This window comes from Vigna unguiculata, chromosome 3 (genome assembly GCF_037176805.1).
Source record: "Vigna unguiculata cultivar grain cowpea cultivar isolate G323 ecotype 2 chromosome 3, ASM3717680v1, whole genome shotgun sequence".
Taxonomy (NCBI): domain Eukaryota; kingdom Viridiplantae; phylum Streptophyta; class Magnoliopsida; order Fabales; family Fabaceae; genus Vigna; species Vigna unguiculata.
The window spans coordinates 8,690,910-8,709,413 of record NC_140794.1 but is presented as its reverse complement, the minus strand read 5'-3'; the positions used below and the strand labels follow the sequence as shown (position 1 = coordinate 8,709,413).

At 31.4% G+C, this 18,504-nt stretch overlaps 3 protein-coding genes and 6 non-coding genes across 12 annotated transcripts; 7 read left to right on the top strand and 2 right to left on the bottom strand.

Annotated features, from left to right (window-relative positions):
• Positions 1-7: 7 nt before the first annotated feature.
• On the bottom strand, positions 8-2,305 carry LOC114177009 (cell growth defect protein). Its single transcript, XM_028062225.2, has 3 exons — positions 2,061-2,305; positions 1,798-1,968; positions 8-411 (listed from the first exon to the last, which is right to left on the bottom strand). Exons 1-3 carry the CDS (start codon positions 2,169-2,171, stop codon positions 328-330), a joined length of 366 nt encoding a protein of 121 aa, XP_027918026.1. The 5' UTR covers positions 2,172-2,305; the 3' UTR covers positions 8-327.
• A 975-nt stretch (positions 2,306-3,280) lies between these two features.
• On the bottom strand, positions 3,281-9,036 carry LOC114179283 (O-Glycosyl hydrolases family 17 protein). 4 transcript variants are annotated; one of them, XM_028065557.2, is made up of 5 exons: positions 8,548-9,026; positions 8,154-8,282; positions 6,523-7,773; positions 5,373-5,400; positions 3,281-3,594 (listed from the first exon to the last, which is right to left on the bottom strand). In XM_028065557.2, exons 2-5 carry the CDS (start codon positions 8,212-8,214, stop codon positions 3,456-3,458), a joined length of 1,479 nt encoding a protein of 492 aa, XP_027921358.1. In that variant the 5' UTR covers positions 8,215-8,282; positions 8,548-9,026; the 3' UTR covers positions 3,281-3,455. The 4 variants fall into 4 exon arrangements, with proteins under 4 accessions (XP_027921358.1, XP_027921355.1, XP_027921357.1 ...); XM_028065554.2 differs by having other exon boundaries at positions 8,658-9,026; XM_028065556.2 differs by having other exon boundaries at positions 8,771-9,026.
• A 5,635-nt stretch (positions 9,037-14,671) lies between these two features.
• On the top strand, positions 14,672-17,210 carry LOC114178488 (large ribosomal subunit protein eL32z-like). Its single transcript, XM_028064423.2, has 3 exons — positions 14,672-14,854; positions 16,616-16,797; positions 16,911-17,210. The coding sequence occupies exons 1-3, from the start codon at positions 14,765-14,767 to the stop codon at positions 17,038-17,040; spliced, it is 402 nt and encodes a 133-aa protein (XP_027920224.1). The 5' UTR covers positions 14,672-14,764; the 3' UTR covers positions 17,041-17,210.
• On the top strand, positions 14,918-15,000 carry LOC114180000 (small nucleolar RNA U31b). The gene has a single exon (XR_003603579.1). It is a non-coding gene; the product is annotated as a small nucleolar RNA U31b (small nucleolar RNA).
• On the top strand, positions 15,136-15,217 carry LOC114180001 (small nucleolar RNA U31b). The gene has a single exon (XR_003603580.1). It is a non-coding gene; the product is annotated as a small nucleolar RNA U31b (small nucleolar RNA).
• LOC114180002 (small nucleolar RNA U31b) lies at positions 15,535-15,613 on the top strand. The gene has a single exon (XR_003603581.1). It is a non-coding gene; the product is annotated as a small nucleolar RNA U31b (small nucleolar RNA).
• On the top strand, positions 15,762-15,840 carry LOC114180052 (small nucleolar RNA Z195/SNORD33/SNORD32 family). The gene has a single exon (XR_003603627.1). It is a non-coding gene; the product is annotated as a small nucleolar RNA Z195/SNORD33/SNORD32 family (small nucleolar RNA).
• Positions 15,983-16,061, top strand: LOC114180051 (small nucleolar RNA Z195/SNORD33/SNORD32 family). Its single transcript, XR_003603626.1, has one exon. It is a non-coding gene; the product is annotated as a small nucleolar RNA Z195/SNORD33/SNORD32 family (small nucleolar RNA).
• On the top strand, positions 16,392-16,475 carry LOC114180053 (small nucleolar RNA Z196/R39/R59 family). The gene has a single exon (XR_003603628.1). It is a non-coding gene; the product is annotated as a small nucleolar RNA Z196/R39/R59 family (small nucleolar RNA).
• Positions 17,211-18,504: the final 1,294 nt, after the last annotated feature.

The window sequence follows — 18,504 nt, the reverse complement described above, 5'->3', positions numbered from 1 at the left end:
AGATGAATTTTGAACATTCAGAAATATAGCAGATTGAAACTTGAGATCATAATACAAATCTAAATTTAAGAAAGAAGCCATAGAATGGTGGAACTAAAAGCTGCTTGAACCTGAATGACATATAACAAGAGTTATCAAATAGGCGAAGGCAAGGAGCGATTTTGCTGTGTTTGTTTCATGTGAAGTGAAAAGCCCTGTAAACGATCTAACTTTACTACTCCTGATATTTCAAAATTGTGGTCCAAAATATGCTTCCATGCAGCTGCAGATGCTAGCCTCCATCTTGAACAAGCAAACCTTAAAAGGTATCATGCTGAACTGTAACACCTAATCTGTGCTAACCTTCTCCTCAATACTTGAGTTGCTAAGTATTACTACACCAATTATTATAAGTATGGCACCTGCAAACCACTGTGGAACAGTTCTTTCATCAGAAAAATGCACAATTCAAGAAACTGAATATACAAGAGGTAAATAACCGGCTACAAGTTTTTCGATGGTTTAGTTATTTATTTACTGTCAGCATCAGTAACAAAGTAAGAAAAGCCAAGTATCCCTCTACGCGGTTAGAGCAACAAAAGCAGGAGCAGGACAACATTTAAGGGTCATCTGTTTGGTGACCCTTGAAAATTAACTGTCTCAGATAGCGTTTGTAAAATTGATTTTGAAGTGAAGCGATTTATGTTTGGATTTTTTTTATTCTAAAATCAAGTTAGTAGAAAAAACTCCATTATTGTTTTGTTGCAACATATAAGCTATATAAAGTTTTTTTGAATCAATTAATTTGGACACAAAATCAATTCATCGAAATGAAGCAAACGTGTGAATGTTTACCTAAAATTACATTAAATGGTATTTCAAGGTCATCTTAAATGATCTCATGTGAATCCAAACCGAACACACTAAAACCCAAAGATAGACTTGATGTGTAAAAGTGCATCAAAAACTCATCCCGGAATAGTTCAGCTAAATTTAGGGGCATACCAAACTGACTCTAGCCCACAACCACAATAACTCTGAAGCATCTATAAGGTTAACCTGCTTAATTCTTAATCCAAAAACAATTACAAGTCCGAAATAGGGATTGATGGAAGAAAGCTTAGCTTCCAAGATCCAACCAGAGAGAATAGTTCCAAAATGGTGTATGTGAAGGTTCCAGGGATTTTAAAGGCAGATTACGGCACTTGTTTCTGCCTGAACATTGCTATTGCGTAGCTACTCACAATTAGAGTGTGATTCTAAATCGCATGAAATGGAGCAGCAGGTCACAACAGGGTTTCAACATCATTATGTTACTTTAAGGAAAATAGTCAAACTTCAATCTCCTACTCCAAGTGTTGCAGTGTAGAATGTTTCCGGGGTGTGGGAGATACTTAATTTCACATCAGCAATTTAAAACCATGTAAGGTTCTAAAGTCTAACAAATAACAAGATTATAAAAAATTATTTGTAGATAGTTTTAAATGACCATGTTAGACGTAAATGGAGTAAACCAACAAGTTAAAACATTCAAAATTAACCAAACTTCATAACAATGTGAGAACAAATATGAACCAGAAAAAAAGTAATTAACTTTTCTATAAATTTTAAAATTAGTTTATATACAAGCAAAAAATAAAAATGTACAAAAGTCATATTAAAATGTTTCCGGGTAAATTAACTTATAGATAAACTAATTGTCATTTTTTCTTCTTATTTTTTCTTTATCGGAAGTGTTCTTGAAAAATTATTTCAAACATGGCCACAGAAAGGATTGTGCATGAATTGAAATTACACTATGGATAAGAGAAAGTGTACCTGAAAAGAGAGTGATTCCCGAAAGAAGAAGAAACCTGCTAAACCGGAAGAGATAAAATTGGTAGCGAAATTGGTGACAGTTGCCTGAAGAGAGGAGAGAGCTTTAAGGCTATTGACATAACAAGCCCACATCGTTACATTGAACAGTAACACCATCCCGTATCTGAAAAACTGTTCCGTTCGCAGTGAGTAACAAAGATCGAAGAAAAGAGAATTGATTATAATACGAAATGCAGAAGTGAAATCTGAATGATTAACCAAACCTGGTGAAGAGGGAGCTTTACGGAAATGGCCGCAAGAGCGGCGTTGAATCCAGCAGAAACTGCCCACGCGTACCCTTTTCCGTTAGTGCCTGAACCCGACACTCTCTCCATGTTTCGATTCGATCGATCACAAATTCAAATTAGGGCAAGATATTATTATTGGATTTGTTCTTTTGCAAATGTTGACTTTGATTCAAATACGTTGTCAACTTTTCTAATTAACGGGTCTTGATTGTGATTTATATAAAGAAAAAAAAAAATCAATGGTAGAAAAAATATATGACTTACTTTTTTAAATTCTTGGTATTGTTTCATTATATAAGTTTTTAATTTATAATTATATTCTTTAGTCTAATTTAATATGGTTCTTTGAGTGGACTTTATCCTAAAGAGTTTTTTTACATTTTTTCTTTCTTTTGTTACACAGTTTTTCTCTTGAAATGATATCAATTTAAGTTTAGAATTATATCCATAATCTGTCTTTGTTTTTCATGTCTCTGCTGCTATTAGGATGTATTTGTATGCTTATAATGTTTTTTAACAATTTCTCAATCCACTTTTCTTAACAAGAGTCTTAACAAATATTTTGCTTGCATTGTTTATTCAATGCAAAAGTTTACTATACATTTATGTTGTTGTCACCTTAGTACATATTATGCATAATTTGATTTAAGATTGAAAAATACGAAACACTGAACTAAAACTTACCCGAGGACACAGAGAACAATACCAGCAACAAAAAATTCCCTTTCAACAACATAAATCTCGCACCAAGAATGTTCAACAAAAACGCGAAATTTGCGTTTGTAAAGAATAGGGTTTGCTGTGAAGAATGGAAGTGCGGTAACAGAAACAGAGTTTGCTGTGCGAAAATAAAACTTGCATTTTTATACTTCAAAAATTATAATATTGAAATATTAGTATCGGGTATTAAAAAAATTTAAATTCAATACCCATACTTGATCATTGTTATCCATTTTATCTAATTTCATGTATGCATTGTTACATGAATTCGAAAAAAAAAAATGATCGTCCATTTTATCTAATGTTTATCGTATTTGTCCATGGTGAGAATTTTTCATCCCATAGGAAGAAAATCTCCATAATCTCTAAAATGGAAGATTGTCTCTTCCTGAAGAAGAGGCCAGTTTGTATATCTTAAAGAAGCAAATAAAAAAAATACTAAAACTCAATTATCGGCGAATTAGAAGAAACATTAATAAAAAAAAGAAAAAAAGAAAAAACTAAATTAAATAACTACCTATCTTAAGAGTGATGAATTACAATGATCCCAAATGCACTAGATGGGACACATCTGAAGAATAAAATGGACAAGAAAAGTTAGAAACAAAATCGATGATGAACACATACACTACACGAATCATTAATGAGCATTCACAGAGCTAAAAATACAGCAATTGCAGATATCAAATACTTAAGGCTACAAACTTGCAGCTTCATACTTCCACCAAAGGGGCTTGATGGTCCAAGTGCCGTTGGAGGTAGACTCAATCCACCAGTGCTCGAGTTTGAACTGATGAAAAAAAAAAACATGAACGTATAAGAAATTTAAAAAGTACCAATTAATTATTGGGTCTATTTGGTGTAAAGAATTAAGTCAAATTTAAAATGTTAGTTTTTTTTTTACAGTTATTTGTACGGTTCCATTTATCAGTTGTTGTTTCTGCCTGACTGCTATATATATGCTTGTGGCAGTCATGTTCAATAATAAGGTAGAAAAATCTCCAAGATTGATCAAGAAACACATGGCTGGAATGGATGGAATGATACTAGGGGCTCTACCAGTGTTTGATGGGAAGCTGTTTGATGATTGGCGGATAAAGATGCTTGCCCTTTTTGGTTTCCAAGATGTTGCAGAAGTGGTCACTGAAGGGTTGGCAGAACTGGGGTTGAAAGCCACTGATGAAGAAAAGAAAAACTATAAGGTGCAGCAGAAACTTGATAGCAAGGCACGGTTCCTCATCTACCAATGCGTCAATTCCAAGATCTTCAACAAGATCTCAAAGGCAGCTACTGCCAAAGAAGCATGGGGAATCTTGATCAAGACCTATGGTGACGGTGATAAAATCAAGAAGGTAAAACTCCAAACTCTGCGAAGGCAGTTTGAATTTCTGAATATGGAAGAGTGAAACCATATCAGATTACTTTGACAAAATTCAAGAACATGTGAATGCTATGAGAGCCTGCAATTACAGCGTCTCAGATCAGCAAGTTGTAGATAAGATCCTGAGAACTTTACTTCCAAGGTTTGACCATGTGGTGGTTGCAATCGAAGAAAACAGAGACTTAGACACCATGGAAATTGAAGAACTGCGGCATTCGCTTGAAGCTCACGAATACAGGATAAATGAGAGGAGGAGACACACTCAAGAACAAGCTGCACAGTACAATTATAAAGAAAAGAACAAAGGTGGCAAGAAAGGCAACAAACAGAAACATGGTCACAAATCTCGTGATTCTGAAGATACTACCAAGACGAAAGATCATAAGTCAAAAACTCCTTCCAGTGGAAGCAAGGAGTGGAAGTTTGACAAGAAGAAAGTCAGGTGTTATAATTGCCAAAAACTGGGCCATTTTGCTCGAGATTGCTGGGAGGGAGAAGAAGCATAGAATAAACCGAAAAACCAAGTAAATATGGCACAAGATGATAATTCTGATTTGCAGTATTCTATCTCAAGCTTTGCACTGTTAACTTGTCCACGTAGGAAGTGAAACCGAGTCTTAATATCCAGCAACTCACGGAAGAAGACTTGGTTTCACTTGCTACATGAACAAGTTAACAGTGCAAAGCTTGAGATAGAACACTGCAAGTCAGAATTGCAACTTGCAGACCTGTTTACCAAGGCATTGAAGGCTGAGAGATTTAGAAACTTGAGGGATTTTGTCAGTTTTTTTTCTACAGCTATTTGTACTGTTCCATTTATCAGTTGTTGTTTCTGCCTGACTGCTATATATATTCTTGTGGCAGTCATGTTCAATAATAAGAGAGGTATTGTTTCTGTATCTTTTGACCTTTTGTTGCTTTGTTCCTATATTTCGAAACTTTTTTCTATAAATAGGTCTAGAAGAGAAAAAAAAGAAAAATTAAATTCATTTAATCATGAGTTCATTTGTGTAGCTCATTTATTATAGCTAATCCAGTAGATAAACTAATTTTTGTTGATAAAAAAAAAAAATATTCCATTTTTTCTTGTTCTTTTTCTCTATTAAAAGGGTTTACAGAAAAAAATTCACCAAAAGACCTTAAGTCTAATAATGTATTAAGGATGTATAAAGATTAAGATTCTATACCTTCCAGTAAATATACAGGATGAAGAACCTGAAACAAAGTACACAGAATTAATTGGTTAAGTAACTACCTACAATTCCTCAACACAAAGATATCTAGGAAATGTTTCAATGGCACCCATATTTATAAGATGCATGTTTGAAAGTGTCCACACCAGTAGTTTCTCTTTTATGCAATTATTAGTTTCAGCTTTTCAGGTTACAATATGATATTTATAGTAGCCTATTACGTAGAGCTCATGAAGCTTCAACAGGTTTTATATCTAGGCCCTGAGGATCATAAATACTACTACCATATTGCCAAACCAAAAGAACAAACTTCAGAAACTCTATCAAACATTAAAGAGTTTGTGGTTTTGGACATTGAGCCTCACACATAAGAGACCAGCAACCATGATATCTTAACCGGAAACTAGAAATAGAATCAGGATAAAGGCATAGATATGCACCCAGTCAACAGTAATACTGCTACAGATCCAATTACCTAGGCCTACATAACAAGTTAATAGACAACTGAAGTGCAACTTATTGACACTGTCACTCTAATTCAGTAACTACTATCAATCAATGAAACTGGAATCAAGAGATGTTGTATTACACTACGATCAATGAAGTAAGGGATACATTATTTATTCTAATATTCAACAGAGTAATGAATCTATACTTTAAGGTGATGCCAATGATGGTAATTAAATTCAATTTGAACAGTACAAACCTACAACTTTACATCACTCTTACAATGATTCAAAGACTTCTTGCTAAACTTATCTAATGCTAATAATAATATGACAAATAGAGACAAGGTCACCAACCAAAGACTTTATTAGAATCCATAATTTTATTATACCACAATGTTTTGCAGGGGGGGTTAGAAGTATTTATTCAACTTCAATCTTTGGCGAAGCCATAGATGTGTAGTGGTGTAATTTGGAAAAAGTATGTAGGCATATGTGCCTATAAATTGATAAGCTATAGTTATAATTGTTTCCTTGGCCCATTGGTCAATCAAATAGATATGATTACGGTGACCAATGATGCTCTCAGTTTCCTACAACTGTTAGTGCGCAATTTGGAAAAAGAATGGTTATATGTGTTATAGAGAACAATAGCAGAATATGAGTTAAAACAAAAACAAGAAATCATATCAACTTACTAGGATCCTTAGAAGTAATTGTAGCGGTACCGTCAAAGTCGCAAGTTCCACCAGTACTATGCTTTCTTTGATAATAATCATTGTAAGCATAAGATGCATGACTTTTCACATTATTCGGGAGATAGCATGGTTGCCCGGGTTGAATTGCAGCACAATTAGCTCCTCCTTGTCCACAAGCCCAGCTCAGGCCAGCTTGCAGCTTATCGGTGTCTGCTCCGTCTTTAGCCACACAAAAAACTCCTGAAGAATTTCCAGCGGTAATCTGGTCAGAAGCACCAAAACTCAAAGGAAAAACAGTACTCCCATTGGAATAAAAGATGCCCCAATTTTTTTCTGATACGGGTCCGCTCCTCTTGTCTTCATTAAACAATTCATATATATATGTATTGATGGCTATGTTTGGCTGACTAGGAGGACCTGAATCATTCATGACCCGCTGAATCATGTTATTAATGTAGAGTTCAGCATTTTCTTCAGTAGCATCTGGTTCATTGGCTCCACCAAATGATGGCCAGCCAGTCTCTGTGACAATAATGGGTATATTATTGAAATTCGACGCTTGTATAGAGTAGTAGGTAGCATCCACCATAGCATCAAACATACTGTTATAATGAAACAGAGTGTTTGGGTCAACAATTTGCTTCACCGAAGGGAGAGGTCGGAAAAGTGCATATTCAATAGGGAAAATACCATCTCCTTTAGTGTATCCATAATAAGGGTAGGCATTTAACATGTAGGAGGAATTGGTGTTCTTCAAAAATTGAAGTAGTTGATATATAGTACTGTTCAATGAAGAGTTAAAGCTGGCAGCAGAAGGAGGAAAAGGCTTAGGGATAATATCCATAGATTGAGGAGTTGAAACTTTGACCTGGAAGTTAAGGTTTGCAGCAACCAGGGCTTTGTGAAGAGAATTCATGGCAGGAACCAGAACAGGAGCGACATTTGGGATTGTGGAAAGAACCTCACTGCCAACTGCTATTGCTGTAATATTGGTGGAAGGGACATAAGCAACAACATTTTTATTAATCCAGGCTGCAGCTGCTGATGGAGATTCTCCAATCTTCAGTACCTCCTCATTGGTGACACCAACAATTACTTCAATACTTGTGTTTGAAAGTGCTTGTAGTAAGTGCACATTAGCATCATACAAACGCACATGAGTAATTTGATTAGCCCGTAGAATGTCAACTATATTCGAAGCAGATGGCAAATCAGTAACATCAGTGCCAATGTTTACCCCCACGTATGCACCTGCAAGTTTAAAAATTAGATCTAGCTTCAACTGAAAAAGATAATACTGTCAAAACCGTACACCCACATACCTAATCACTTCCCCTTGTGGTAACTCTAACACATTTATTAAAATAAACATGAACAACGTACAAGACATGTGGTCATCCTTTTATGTAAGAAAAACAGTAATTTTTCACTGTAAAGTCCTTGCTCGTAACTATCAATCTCAATCCAAAAAGTTCCAATCCAAAATTTAATTGACACACAGTGTAACTACAAAATCTCACAGGACAATACAGTAAGTAGACGGCTCAAAAGAACAAAAATAGAGCAAAAAAAGTCAATTTGAGATATACAGAACAAACACACGCCAAGGTAACAGAACAGGTATAAATTACCTAATGTGGTGGTAAGCATAGTTAGCAACAAAACACTCGCAAGCCATGTTTCAAGCGTCATCAAGCCAGCACAACCTCAGCACCAAGCTCAGACCAATGTTGCTGCCCAGCAAAGCCTTAGCTATCAAACTTCAGCCAAAGAAAACACGAAATCACATTTTGAACAATTAAACTCACCAACAAAAACACAAACAGCAAACTAAAATATACAAAGACCAAAAGTAGGACAAAACAACAATAACCAATGTACAAACCCCACGTGCACTCTAGCACGAAATCTGACTTACACAAAATCAAATCTAGTAAGAACAAGTTTTCCAAATAGGTACATTGTGCACATCAACGCTCAGTCAAAACAAACATAAAAAATAAAAAAGTTTGCGTTTTTACAGACCTTTCTAAAAATGGAGAAGAGAGAGATGAGGGATTCCCCTTTTATTACAAAATAACCTAATCCTGGTAAAAGGGTTTGCAAAGAAAACAAGAGAAATGCAGTGTATGGACCTGATTCTGTTAGAAATCCAGTAAAGTGGGTGTTGGGTAGCTACTCTTCTCTAGTTGAAAGGTGGAACAGAACAAAACAAACAGAAAAAAGGTAACAACTTTGAGCACAGTACCAAGTATCAGAAGCTGAAACGATGAGAAAATTGAATTGGGGGATTTGGGTTGCAATGTGTAGGTGCAGTGATGCATTCAACCAACTAGTTTTTTGTGTGTTAGAAGAATGAATGAGAATGAGTTGGGGAAGAAAGAGAGAGTGAGAGAGAGAAGGAAGAGGTAAACAGTGTGAGGCAAGTCTCAGTCACTTTTCTGTCTGAATTGCTCACTCTCCACTGAGTTATTACTACCAGACAACATTACATCCACATCATTGCCTTCCATTTTGCCCTATGCTCTTCCTTTCTTCTCTCTTCATTTACCTTTTATTTTTTTTTTCACATTCTTTTATGTATCTGCACATGCAACTTTCAATTTCTTTATTCATGATTCATAAATAATGCATGCAACATAAAGCTTCTTTTCACTTCTTTGATCAAAACATTATTCCCTCTTTGATATATCATATTTCTAACATAATGTAATAAAACTAACTCATTTTTATAAAAATGTTAACCAAGGTAATTTTCATTATTATTATTATTTAAATTCCTTTTTATTATTTATTGATAAGAAACACAAAGACTAATAATAATTAATAAGAAATAAGAAATCTAAATCTAAAAAATTGTATACAAATTATAAAATGTTTTATGAAAATACCAATAACTTCTTAAAAATTACTATTTTAGGTGTTGTTTATGAAATAAAGTAGAATCGATAATATATGCTTCTATTAAATTTTGGGTTAAATATGTTTTTGGAATTAGTTTATTTTTAAACTTTATACTAATTTAATCTTTCATCTTTAGAAATGTGTGGATTTAGTCCTTCTTACCAATTTTTGTTAAGTATATTTGACATTTTAAACGCATTTTATGATAATGTTTGTGTTATATTGAAGCAAAAAATGTGTCAAATGGTATAAATAATTCAAATACTATCATGAAATGTGCTTGAAACGTCAGATAAACTTAACAAAATTTGGTTAAAATGACTAAATTCATATATTTTTAAAGATAAAAGACTAAATTGGTATAAAATTTCGAAAAAAAACTAATTCCAAATTTCACTGAAACTTGAGGGACCAAAAACATATTTAACCCTTAAATTTTTTAACTACTCATTGCATTTAGTTCTGTTTCCATACAAGATTTTTTGTTAAAAAAGTATGTCTAAGAAAAGAAGTTCAATATAATTGATATTTAATCTAAGAAGATTCAAGATTTGCTAAGAGGGTTAATGAACGATTAATGTGGAAAAAACCATGTGCGTGCTTAGGATAAATTTTTATCTTACAGTAAACAAATCATTTTAATTTTATAAATTGTATTTTCTATGTGTGATAAATAATTTAAATTATGATGTAAATTTATTTTCAATTTTCATGATTTGTAAAATAGTGAAATTTAATTAGAAATTCATACACATATTCTTATTTAAGAAACTTTTTTTTTAATGTAGTGGATGGAAAAATAACTGCTGAAAATAAGTTATTAATTCTGATTTGTATATTGTATAAAAAAAATAGATGAATTATTTTATTTAGTAAAGTGACACACTACCTTAATACAAGTGACTAGTATTTTCTTTATAAAAATAGAGTACATAAATATTAGTTAGCATATTATAGAAAAATAAGTTCAAAATCTCAAAAAATTAAAATATTAATGTGGTTTTATTAAAAAAAAAACTTGTAAAACATCGTTGTCATAAAAATAAATGAATGTATGGAGATTATCTTATTTTGGAAAATTACAACATAATTGTGTATTGTGAAGAGATGAGAAACACATACAAATATAAATTGAAGTATTATTTTATCATAATGACACTGAAAATTAAAATATAATTAATCATTTAAATTTTGAAATACGAAAAATTATTTTTTAAAGTACATTTTCCAGTTTAAATATCATAGAATTTTCATTTTTACATTTTAGAAGTTATTAATATGGTTCTCTTTAGATGAATCCAAAAAAGGTACTTGGTTTTGCAACAGCTAAGGACAGAACCCGTGACCATGTTATTCATTAATGTTCTCTACTTTTCTTTTCTTTTTTCTTTTTTCTTTTTTCTTCTTTCTTTTGACATATTATTTTTCTTTCCATATATAGTATGGCTCTTATTCTTCCATTTGTTTTATCCATCAAATAATATTTTTCTTAAATTTTTATTATTGAAAAAAATTAAATAAAATGTTCAAATAATTTTGAAATAAAAAAGTGTTACGATACAGAAAAAAAATAACTAACAATTTTTTAAAAAAAATTAACTAAAAGACAGCAGAATTTTATAAAAAGTAAACAAAGATCTTAAGAAAATTATATAACAAAATTATATTGCATGTTAAATTAATTAATATTTAATTTCTTGATAAATTTTAAATTTTGTACCTATGATTCTATTAAATTTTTATAATCTATTAATAATTAACAAATTTATATTTTACTTAACGACATGAATATTGATCGAATAATTTTATTATTATCTATAGATGTCAAAATAGATTACAATTCATAAGTTAATGCAATTCAACACAAATTTCGATTGGATTTAAAAATTTAAAACGTGAGTCGACTTGAATTTGGCTTACTTAACTTATGGGTTGAACAGATTTAAAGTGAGTTAAAAATAAGTGAATAAATAACTTCACCAACAATAATCATTTATTACTTTTTTATATTTTTTTATAATGTTTGAATAGTTTATAAATTTAATTTATTTGTCAAGGTTATATAGGTTAAACATTTTAATTTCCAATCATTGTCTTTATATTAATGTTGGGTGAAAGATGTGAAGAGTATGATGATATTGTAATAAAAAATCAATTCACTTTAATTGTGTAAAGGGTTATAAAATTGAATTTTAGAATGGGTATTGTGTTGAAAATATTGGAACTCAGTTATCCTAATAATCAAATGTTTAAGTATAACTAGAAATATAGTTTCATTACTTTAAAACATTTCATTTCTCTAAAAAACAAGTTATATAAAATGAGTGTTTATGATTTGTGGATTTGTTTGGATTGATAAAGTTTGAATTTATATGAATTTGGTTGGTTGATTTTGTTTAGTTGGAATTCAAATTTTTGTTGTATGTTGTTGATTGATCTTGTGGTATTTGGAAGAAAAATGAATCTGAGTCATTGGTCAAATTGGTGCTAGTTTATATGTTTTAAGAACTGTTAAGGATAAATCCTAAAAGAGGAATACTAATTTGAACTATGAAATAGATTCAGATCGCCTAAAAACCACAAAATGCATTTGTTATTTTCTAATTCGGGTCGGGCACGGATAGTGTCTACACGTAATCCAATATGCAATAAAAAAATTCACCTGCAACCCGTCTCACTACCCATGCGAGTACTCGTTTAAAAAATACTTGCAGGTATATTAAAACATACGAGTACCCATGGATACCTGCAAATATTTAAAAAAATATATTTTATAAAATTTTAAAATTAAAATTAAATAAAATTGCAAAAAAATTAAATTAAATTAAATTAAATTAAATATAATATAACAAAATATAATTTAAAACTTAATTTTAATTAAATTTAACTTAATAAAACATGAATTTAATTTTAATTTCAAAATTTTGCAGATAACGGATACCCGCGAATACAGATAGTATGGTACCAGCACCCGAATCGTTTATAAACGGATATTAAAATATTCACTACATGCTACCCGCGAGTACTAACTATTTGTCACGAATTTTATCCACATGCACACGTATTTTTGTCATCCCTAACAATAGGTCTTTGAATGATTTAACTATAGGGCACTAAACGTCAGATGCCTTGTTTTACTTGTTTCCATCATTTATCTGATTTACTTTCTTTAAATGTGAAATTGTGAAGTAAAGTATATAATTGGTTTATATTTTGACACAAATGTGTGTTTTAAGTTGTTGTAAGGTGTTTCCCAAGGGGAAAATCCCATTGATGAGGTGTGTTCACTAAGGTGTGCCTTGAGATTATGACTGTTCCATCTTGTGAGACTATCCTGAGCTCTACTAATTATTCATACTCATGCAAAAGAGAATGGTTAGGTGGTGAGAGTAGCAAAAGGTCATGTCACAAGGGTGGTTCCATTATTCTTATAATTGTAATAAGGATTAACCTTATGCGTGGTAGCTCGATAAAATAATTTATATCACCACAAATATTTGGCTTCACAAGTCTAAACTCAGTTGCACTTATTTGGATAATATTGAATCTATAAGAGTTTAGTTAACAATATGATATATTGAGTGATCAGGTTTTATATTTTGAAATAAAACTTATACGCAGGTGAAATGTTTAAAAATGTATCTATATCATTTATTCAGATAACTTACCATGTTTGTTTTTCTGATGGTCTTGGTTTATGTTTCTTCTTTTTTGCTGTGATCACATATGTGTTGTGAGTAGAGGGTGATGCATACATTGATGCATCAATGGACATTAAGGAACCTTCGACCTAAGGCTTAGGATAACTGGTTAGAATATATGTACAATTTCAATAGAAACCCCTAATGGTTAAAAACGTTAAGTTCCTCCTTACGTTTGTATAGTTATAATCCTTTTGGATGACCGTGTAAATATATTATATCAATGTGTGAATTTTATCTGTTTTGTGTTATTAAGTATGAACTAGTTTTTAAAGGAATGTTACAAATTGCACATCAATAAATATATAAAATAAATCAAAATAACAAAAACTTTTTAAATTAATCAACCACCAACCTGTGACAAATCAAGTAAAATTACAAAATTTTTCACTAAAAAAAGAGTCGGATTGAGATGACGACTCATTTTAAAGTTAACCTATAGTGAGTCAAGTCGCATGAATTGAATTATATTATTTTTAACTATTCGTTTATCATATATAATTAATAATTTTATAATCTTTAATTTAATATCTTATAATTTAATAATTTAATAATTTAATAATTTTATTTTCAGTACATACTTTATAATTTTACAAACTATCTTTTAAAACTATCATCACTAAATTCTCAATTTCGTATATAAAGTTATATAAACCCACAGTTTAAAAAAAATAACGATACAAAGTATCAAGTATTTCAAATAACAATTACAGCACTTAATTAATAAAACAATTAAACAAAACTCAATTTAAAAATATATTTTTAAAAATTTTTATAAACATAAACATAATTTAACAGAAACTTAATTAAAAATTAATAAAATATTTAAAACTTAATTAAAGGTATGTTTGTTTCCATAGATGTACGATTAAAGAGGAATGAAAAAAGAAAAAAATCTCTGATTTATGAGAGATTTGCATGGATTTTCTTGAATTTGCGAAGATGGATTTAGGAAAGATGAGATGAAATATGTATTGCTTGCGAACTTTATAAGATGGACAGGCTTTTCTTTATAAAATACGTACAAAATTTTTAGTTAGTATATTTTCAAAAGCTAACTCTTAAATATTGAAGTGAAAAATAATAACGTATATATTATTATAAATTATAACAATTTACTAATTTTATTAAGATAATAAAATTATATATATATATATATATATATATATATATATTTATTTGTATCGAAATTAGTAATAAAATGTATATGGAAAAAAAACTCCATCAATAATTTATTCAGAAACAACTTATAAACTAAGGAACAACATTTGACTCTTACCATATTTAAGGAACAACATTTGACTCTTACCATATTTAAGGAACAACATTTGATTCCTACCATAATTGATGTCTCCTGCGGGGAGCGTACTACGTCACTTTCTACAAACACTTAACGTCTCAAATTTGAAATTTCAAAACAGAGGAGGTGACAATAGAGATTCTTGGAGTGGAAATAACAAGCTTTTATTGTTAGTTGGGCCCATTGTTTAGCCCAATCCCATTCACACTTACCTGAATCCAAGAAAGCCCTAGAATAGAGGCATTCTGTTATAACTTCAAAACCCTAAAACGCTGAAGCGCTTATATATACAACTCTATCCGCAAGCTCTACATCAAGCAAAGCCACTTCAGAGAAAATGGCGGTGCCTCTACTCCCCAAGAAGATCGTCAAGAAGAGAGTGAAGAGGTTCAAGAGGCCTCAAAGTGACCGCAAGATTTCCGTGAAGGTATACATCTTTTCTTTCTAACACTCATCGTGATTTGAATTGAATTGGCGTGGTATTTGTAAAGGATATGATGATAGTATTTTGTCGCCCCAGTCTTAATTTGCACCTCAAGGTGTAAGATGGTGATTGACTTTTTTATCTGATCCTTCAAGAACTGTTATTTTTCTTTATGTAGGTTTAAATCAATTCCTTTTTGCCAGTTTTTTGTTATACTGATATATAGCATTCTCTATGATCTTTTATTTTAATGACCATTGGAACATGAGAATGCTTTTTGTAAAGGATATGATGATAGTATTTTGTCGCCCCAGTCTTAATTTGCGCCATAAGGTGTAAGATGGTGATTGACATTTTGTCTGATTCTCCCAGTAGTGTTAATTTTGTTTTTGTAGGTTTAAATCAATTTCAGTTTGCTAGTCTTTTTGCTATACTGATACAAAGCATTCTCTGTGATATTTTATTTTAATTACTAGTGGGATATGAGGATGCCTTTTGACACCCAGTCTTACCATATACTTTTATGAGTGGTGATAGATCGACTATCTGATCCCATATTTATCAATTATGGTTTGTGTTTCGTAATTGGATCTGATGTTTTTTTTTTCTAGTTTTTAATAATGTTTGTTTGATTATGTGTGGTCGAAAGCTTTTATCATGTTTTTATTTTTATTGTAAACATGGGATTTGATGATAGCTTGTTGACACCCAGTCTTACGTGCTCTTATTGTGCACCCTGGTGAAATATTACATGTCTGATCCTCTAATGAAAATGTACACTAGATGCGTCTTTTTTTGTTACTGATTTAGATTTTTTGTTTTACCAATTAAATGTTCTCAGCGTTTTCTCGTTGTTCATCTGTCCAAAATAATTTCCTCTTGGAAGTATTCGTTTTTTTCGTAAATATCAAAGAGATATGATGATATTTAACCCATTATTTCTGCAGTTAAAGTGATGATTACTTACATGCACTACCGTCTGACCTCTAATGAAATTGTACGCTAGATGCCTCATTTAGCTTGTTGAATTTGATTTCTTGTTTTACCACTAAAATCTTCTCATCGTTTTCTCGTTTTTCATATGTCCAAAATAATTTCCTCTTAGAAGTATTCGTTTTTTGGTCAAATACAAAGAGATATGATGATGTTTAACCCATTATTTCTGCAGTTAAAGTGATGATTACTTACATGCACTACCATCTGATCTCTTCAAATTTTAAATTCTTACAAATCGATTATTTAGTTTTTAGTTTTTTTTTTCATTGTTAATTGCCCATGGTATCTGATGTCCAGAGTTTTGACTTTTGTCTCCTTGTAGCTGGACATTTCGTTTTTCAGGGCGTATATAAAATTTTTACAGGCCTTGCGACACAGTTGGCTTTTTTAATAAGCTTTCTGTTACTATTTTCCTGTTTACATTTTTAGCCCATTAATCCTGTTTTCATAGTACGCAGTTATCTTCGTGTAGTTATTAATAAGTGGACATTCAAAAAACTATTGCATTTGTTATTATTTATTTTTCTCCAAAATTGTCAGAAATTGCAATCTGTGATGATATTACCGTAATTTGCTGATTGTCTGTGATTATTACTATTAATATCACCATCTTTCGGCTGAGATTGCAAAAACGAGTTTTATTTTGGATGGGTGTATTAACCTGGTTTTACTTTCTTTTTGCTGATGTGATGTGTAATGTTTGTAAATGTTCGTTTATAATTTATTTCAAATAATAACGATTTTTCATTCATAATATGCTTTCAACAGCCTAGCTGGCGTAGACCGAAGGGTATAGATTCCCGTGTTAGGAGAAAATTCAAAGGATGTGTTTTGATGCCAAACATCGGTTATGGGTCAGACAAGAGAACACGTCACTATCTCCCTAACGGTTTCAAAAAGTTTGTTGTTAGTAACGTGAAAGATTTGGAATTGCTCATGATGCACAACAGGTATTTCATCTGAAAATCTATTTAGAATTTATAGTTCTTTACTGTAGTTTTTTCTGATTTCCATATATAGTGCATTTATTGAACCACTTGTTGCTTATCCTTTTTATTTTAAGGACTTATTGTGCCGAGATTGCACATAATGTATCAACCAGAAAGAGGAAGGAAATAGTTGAGAGAGCTGCGCAGCTTGATGTTGTCGTGACAAACAAGACTGCCAGATTACGCAGCCAGGAGGATGAATAGACAATTTGATTCAGTGATTGTATTGATACTTGGGATATCGGATTTGCGTATTTTATTTTTGAAGAATTGTAGTTTGATGTACAATGAATTTTGTTGATTGATCACCTGTTGGTTATTTGGTTGTCTTGGTACACAAATTATAAATTGGAAAATTTATCTTAGACGAATTAGTTCACAGCGTTCTAATTGTGTTTTTTTTTATTTAATATAAGGTGCCCCTTTTGTAATTAATTTAACTTGATTCGATGAAGACATTGCACATATCGAAGATTTGCAAGGCTCCACAATTATAGCCTGTGAATTCAAAGCATGTGCTAAATTGAATGCCATTCTTTATATTTGAGATCCTCTTGGTTTGCATGTCTTGAGGTTTTGTGCAGAATGATGGACATTCTTCAATTAGTCGAGATTTGTTGATTTCGTTTATTTTTGGAAGAAATCATTTGTTTGCGTAGACTTGTACGTTTTTTTTTTTTATGATTATTCGTTGTGCTTATGGACGGTCTTGTGCTGATTAGTTATTCCGTCAGCACAAAACATTAACCTAAGCTACACATAATGCCACCGTTAGTAATGTGTTTAATGTTTTCCAATTTATATGGAATAACAGTTTCACAACGGAGCTTAAATTTTGAAACTTAGTAATATCTCTGCTAACTTGGGGAATAACAGTTTGAATTGACGGTGATTTTTGGTTTCGAGTTTCATTATGGCGCTGCTATGAGTAGAACTAAGAAATGATGTTTCGACTGGAGAATTAGCTATCTGTGATTGACTCTGGAAATGCTTTTTTCTCTAAAGAGTATGAAGACATTGCTTATCAAGCGGGTTATATATCCTATTCCCACTGTTCTTTTGTTTGTCATATTTAAGATGTTGTGGCTCAAAGGAAAATATACGTTTGCAAAAGTTTTAGATTATGTCGGAGGAGGGCAAGAATGTTGATTTTGGAAGTGGCATTCAGAATCGAAGATATTTGTGGTTAAGAAATTCATATTTGTAATATATTGTTTTTATTGATCATACACCAAGTAGTGTGCAGATAAACATTCTGGTAATAAATCTGTGGTTTAGAACATTTGTCTCCTATTGGCGACCTAATACAAACATAAATTAATATTACACTTTCAATGGGAAATCGTATTCTGAGGTGACCTTACAGGAGGATAACATGAACTGCTCAATAGTTGCTTGCAAGATTTGGGTACACTCAAAATAAAAGTGTGATATGCATTTGTACTTTTGCTTAAACAACCAAGAATGAATGCAGTTAATCACATATAAGGGAATAAAAATGTAAAATAATGGAAGAATTCAAACACAATTTGATCCATATTATTTTCTTTCAGACGGCTGTTTCCAGTCTAGATTTAACAACAATTTTTACCTAATATAAGAAGATTAATAGTAACTCTTCTTAATACTCCAAACGATTTATTTTACGGCAGAAAAAATGACGGTCTG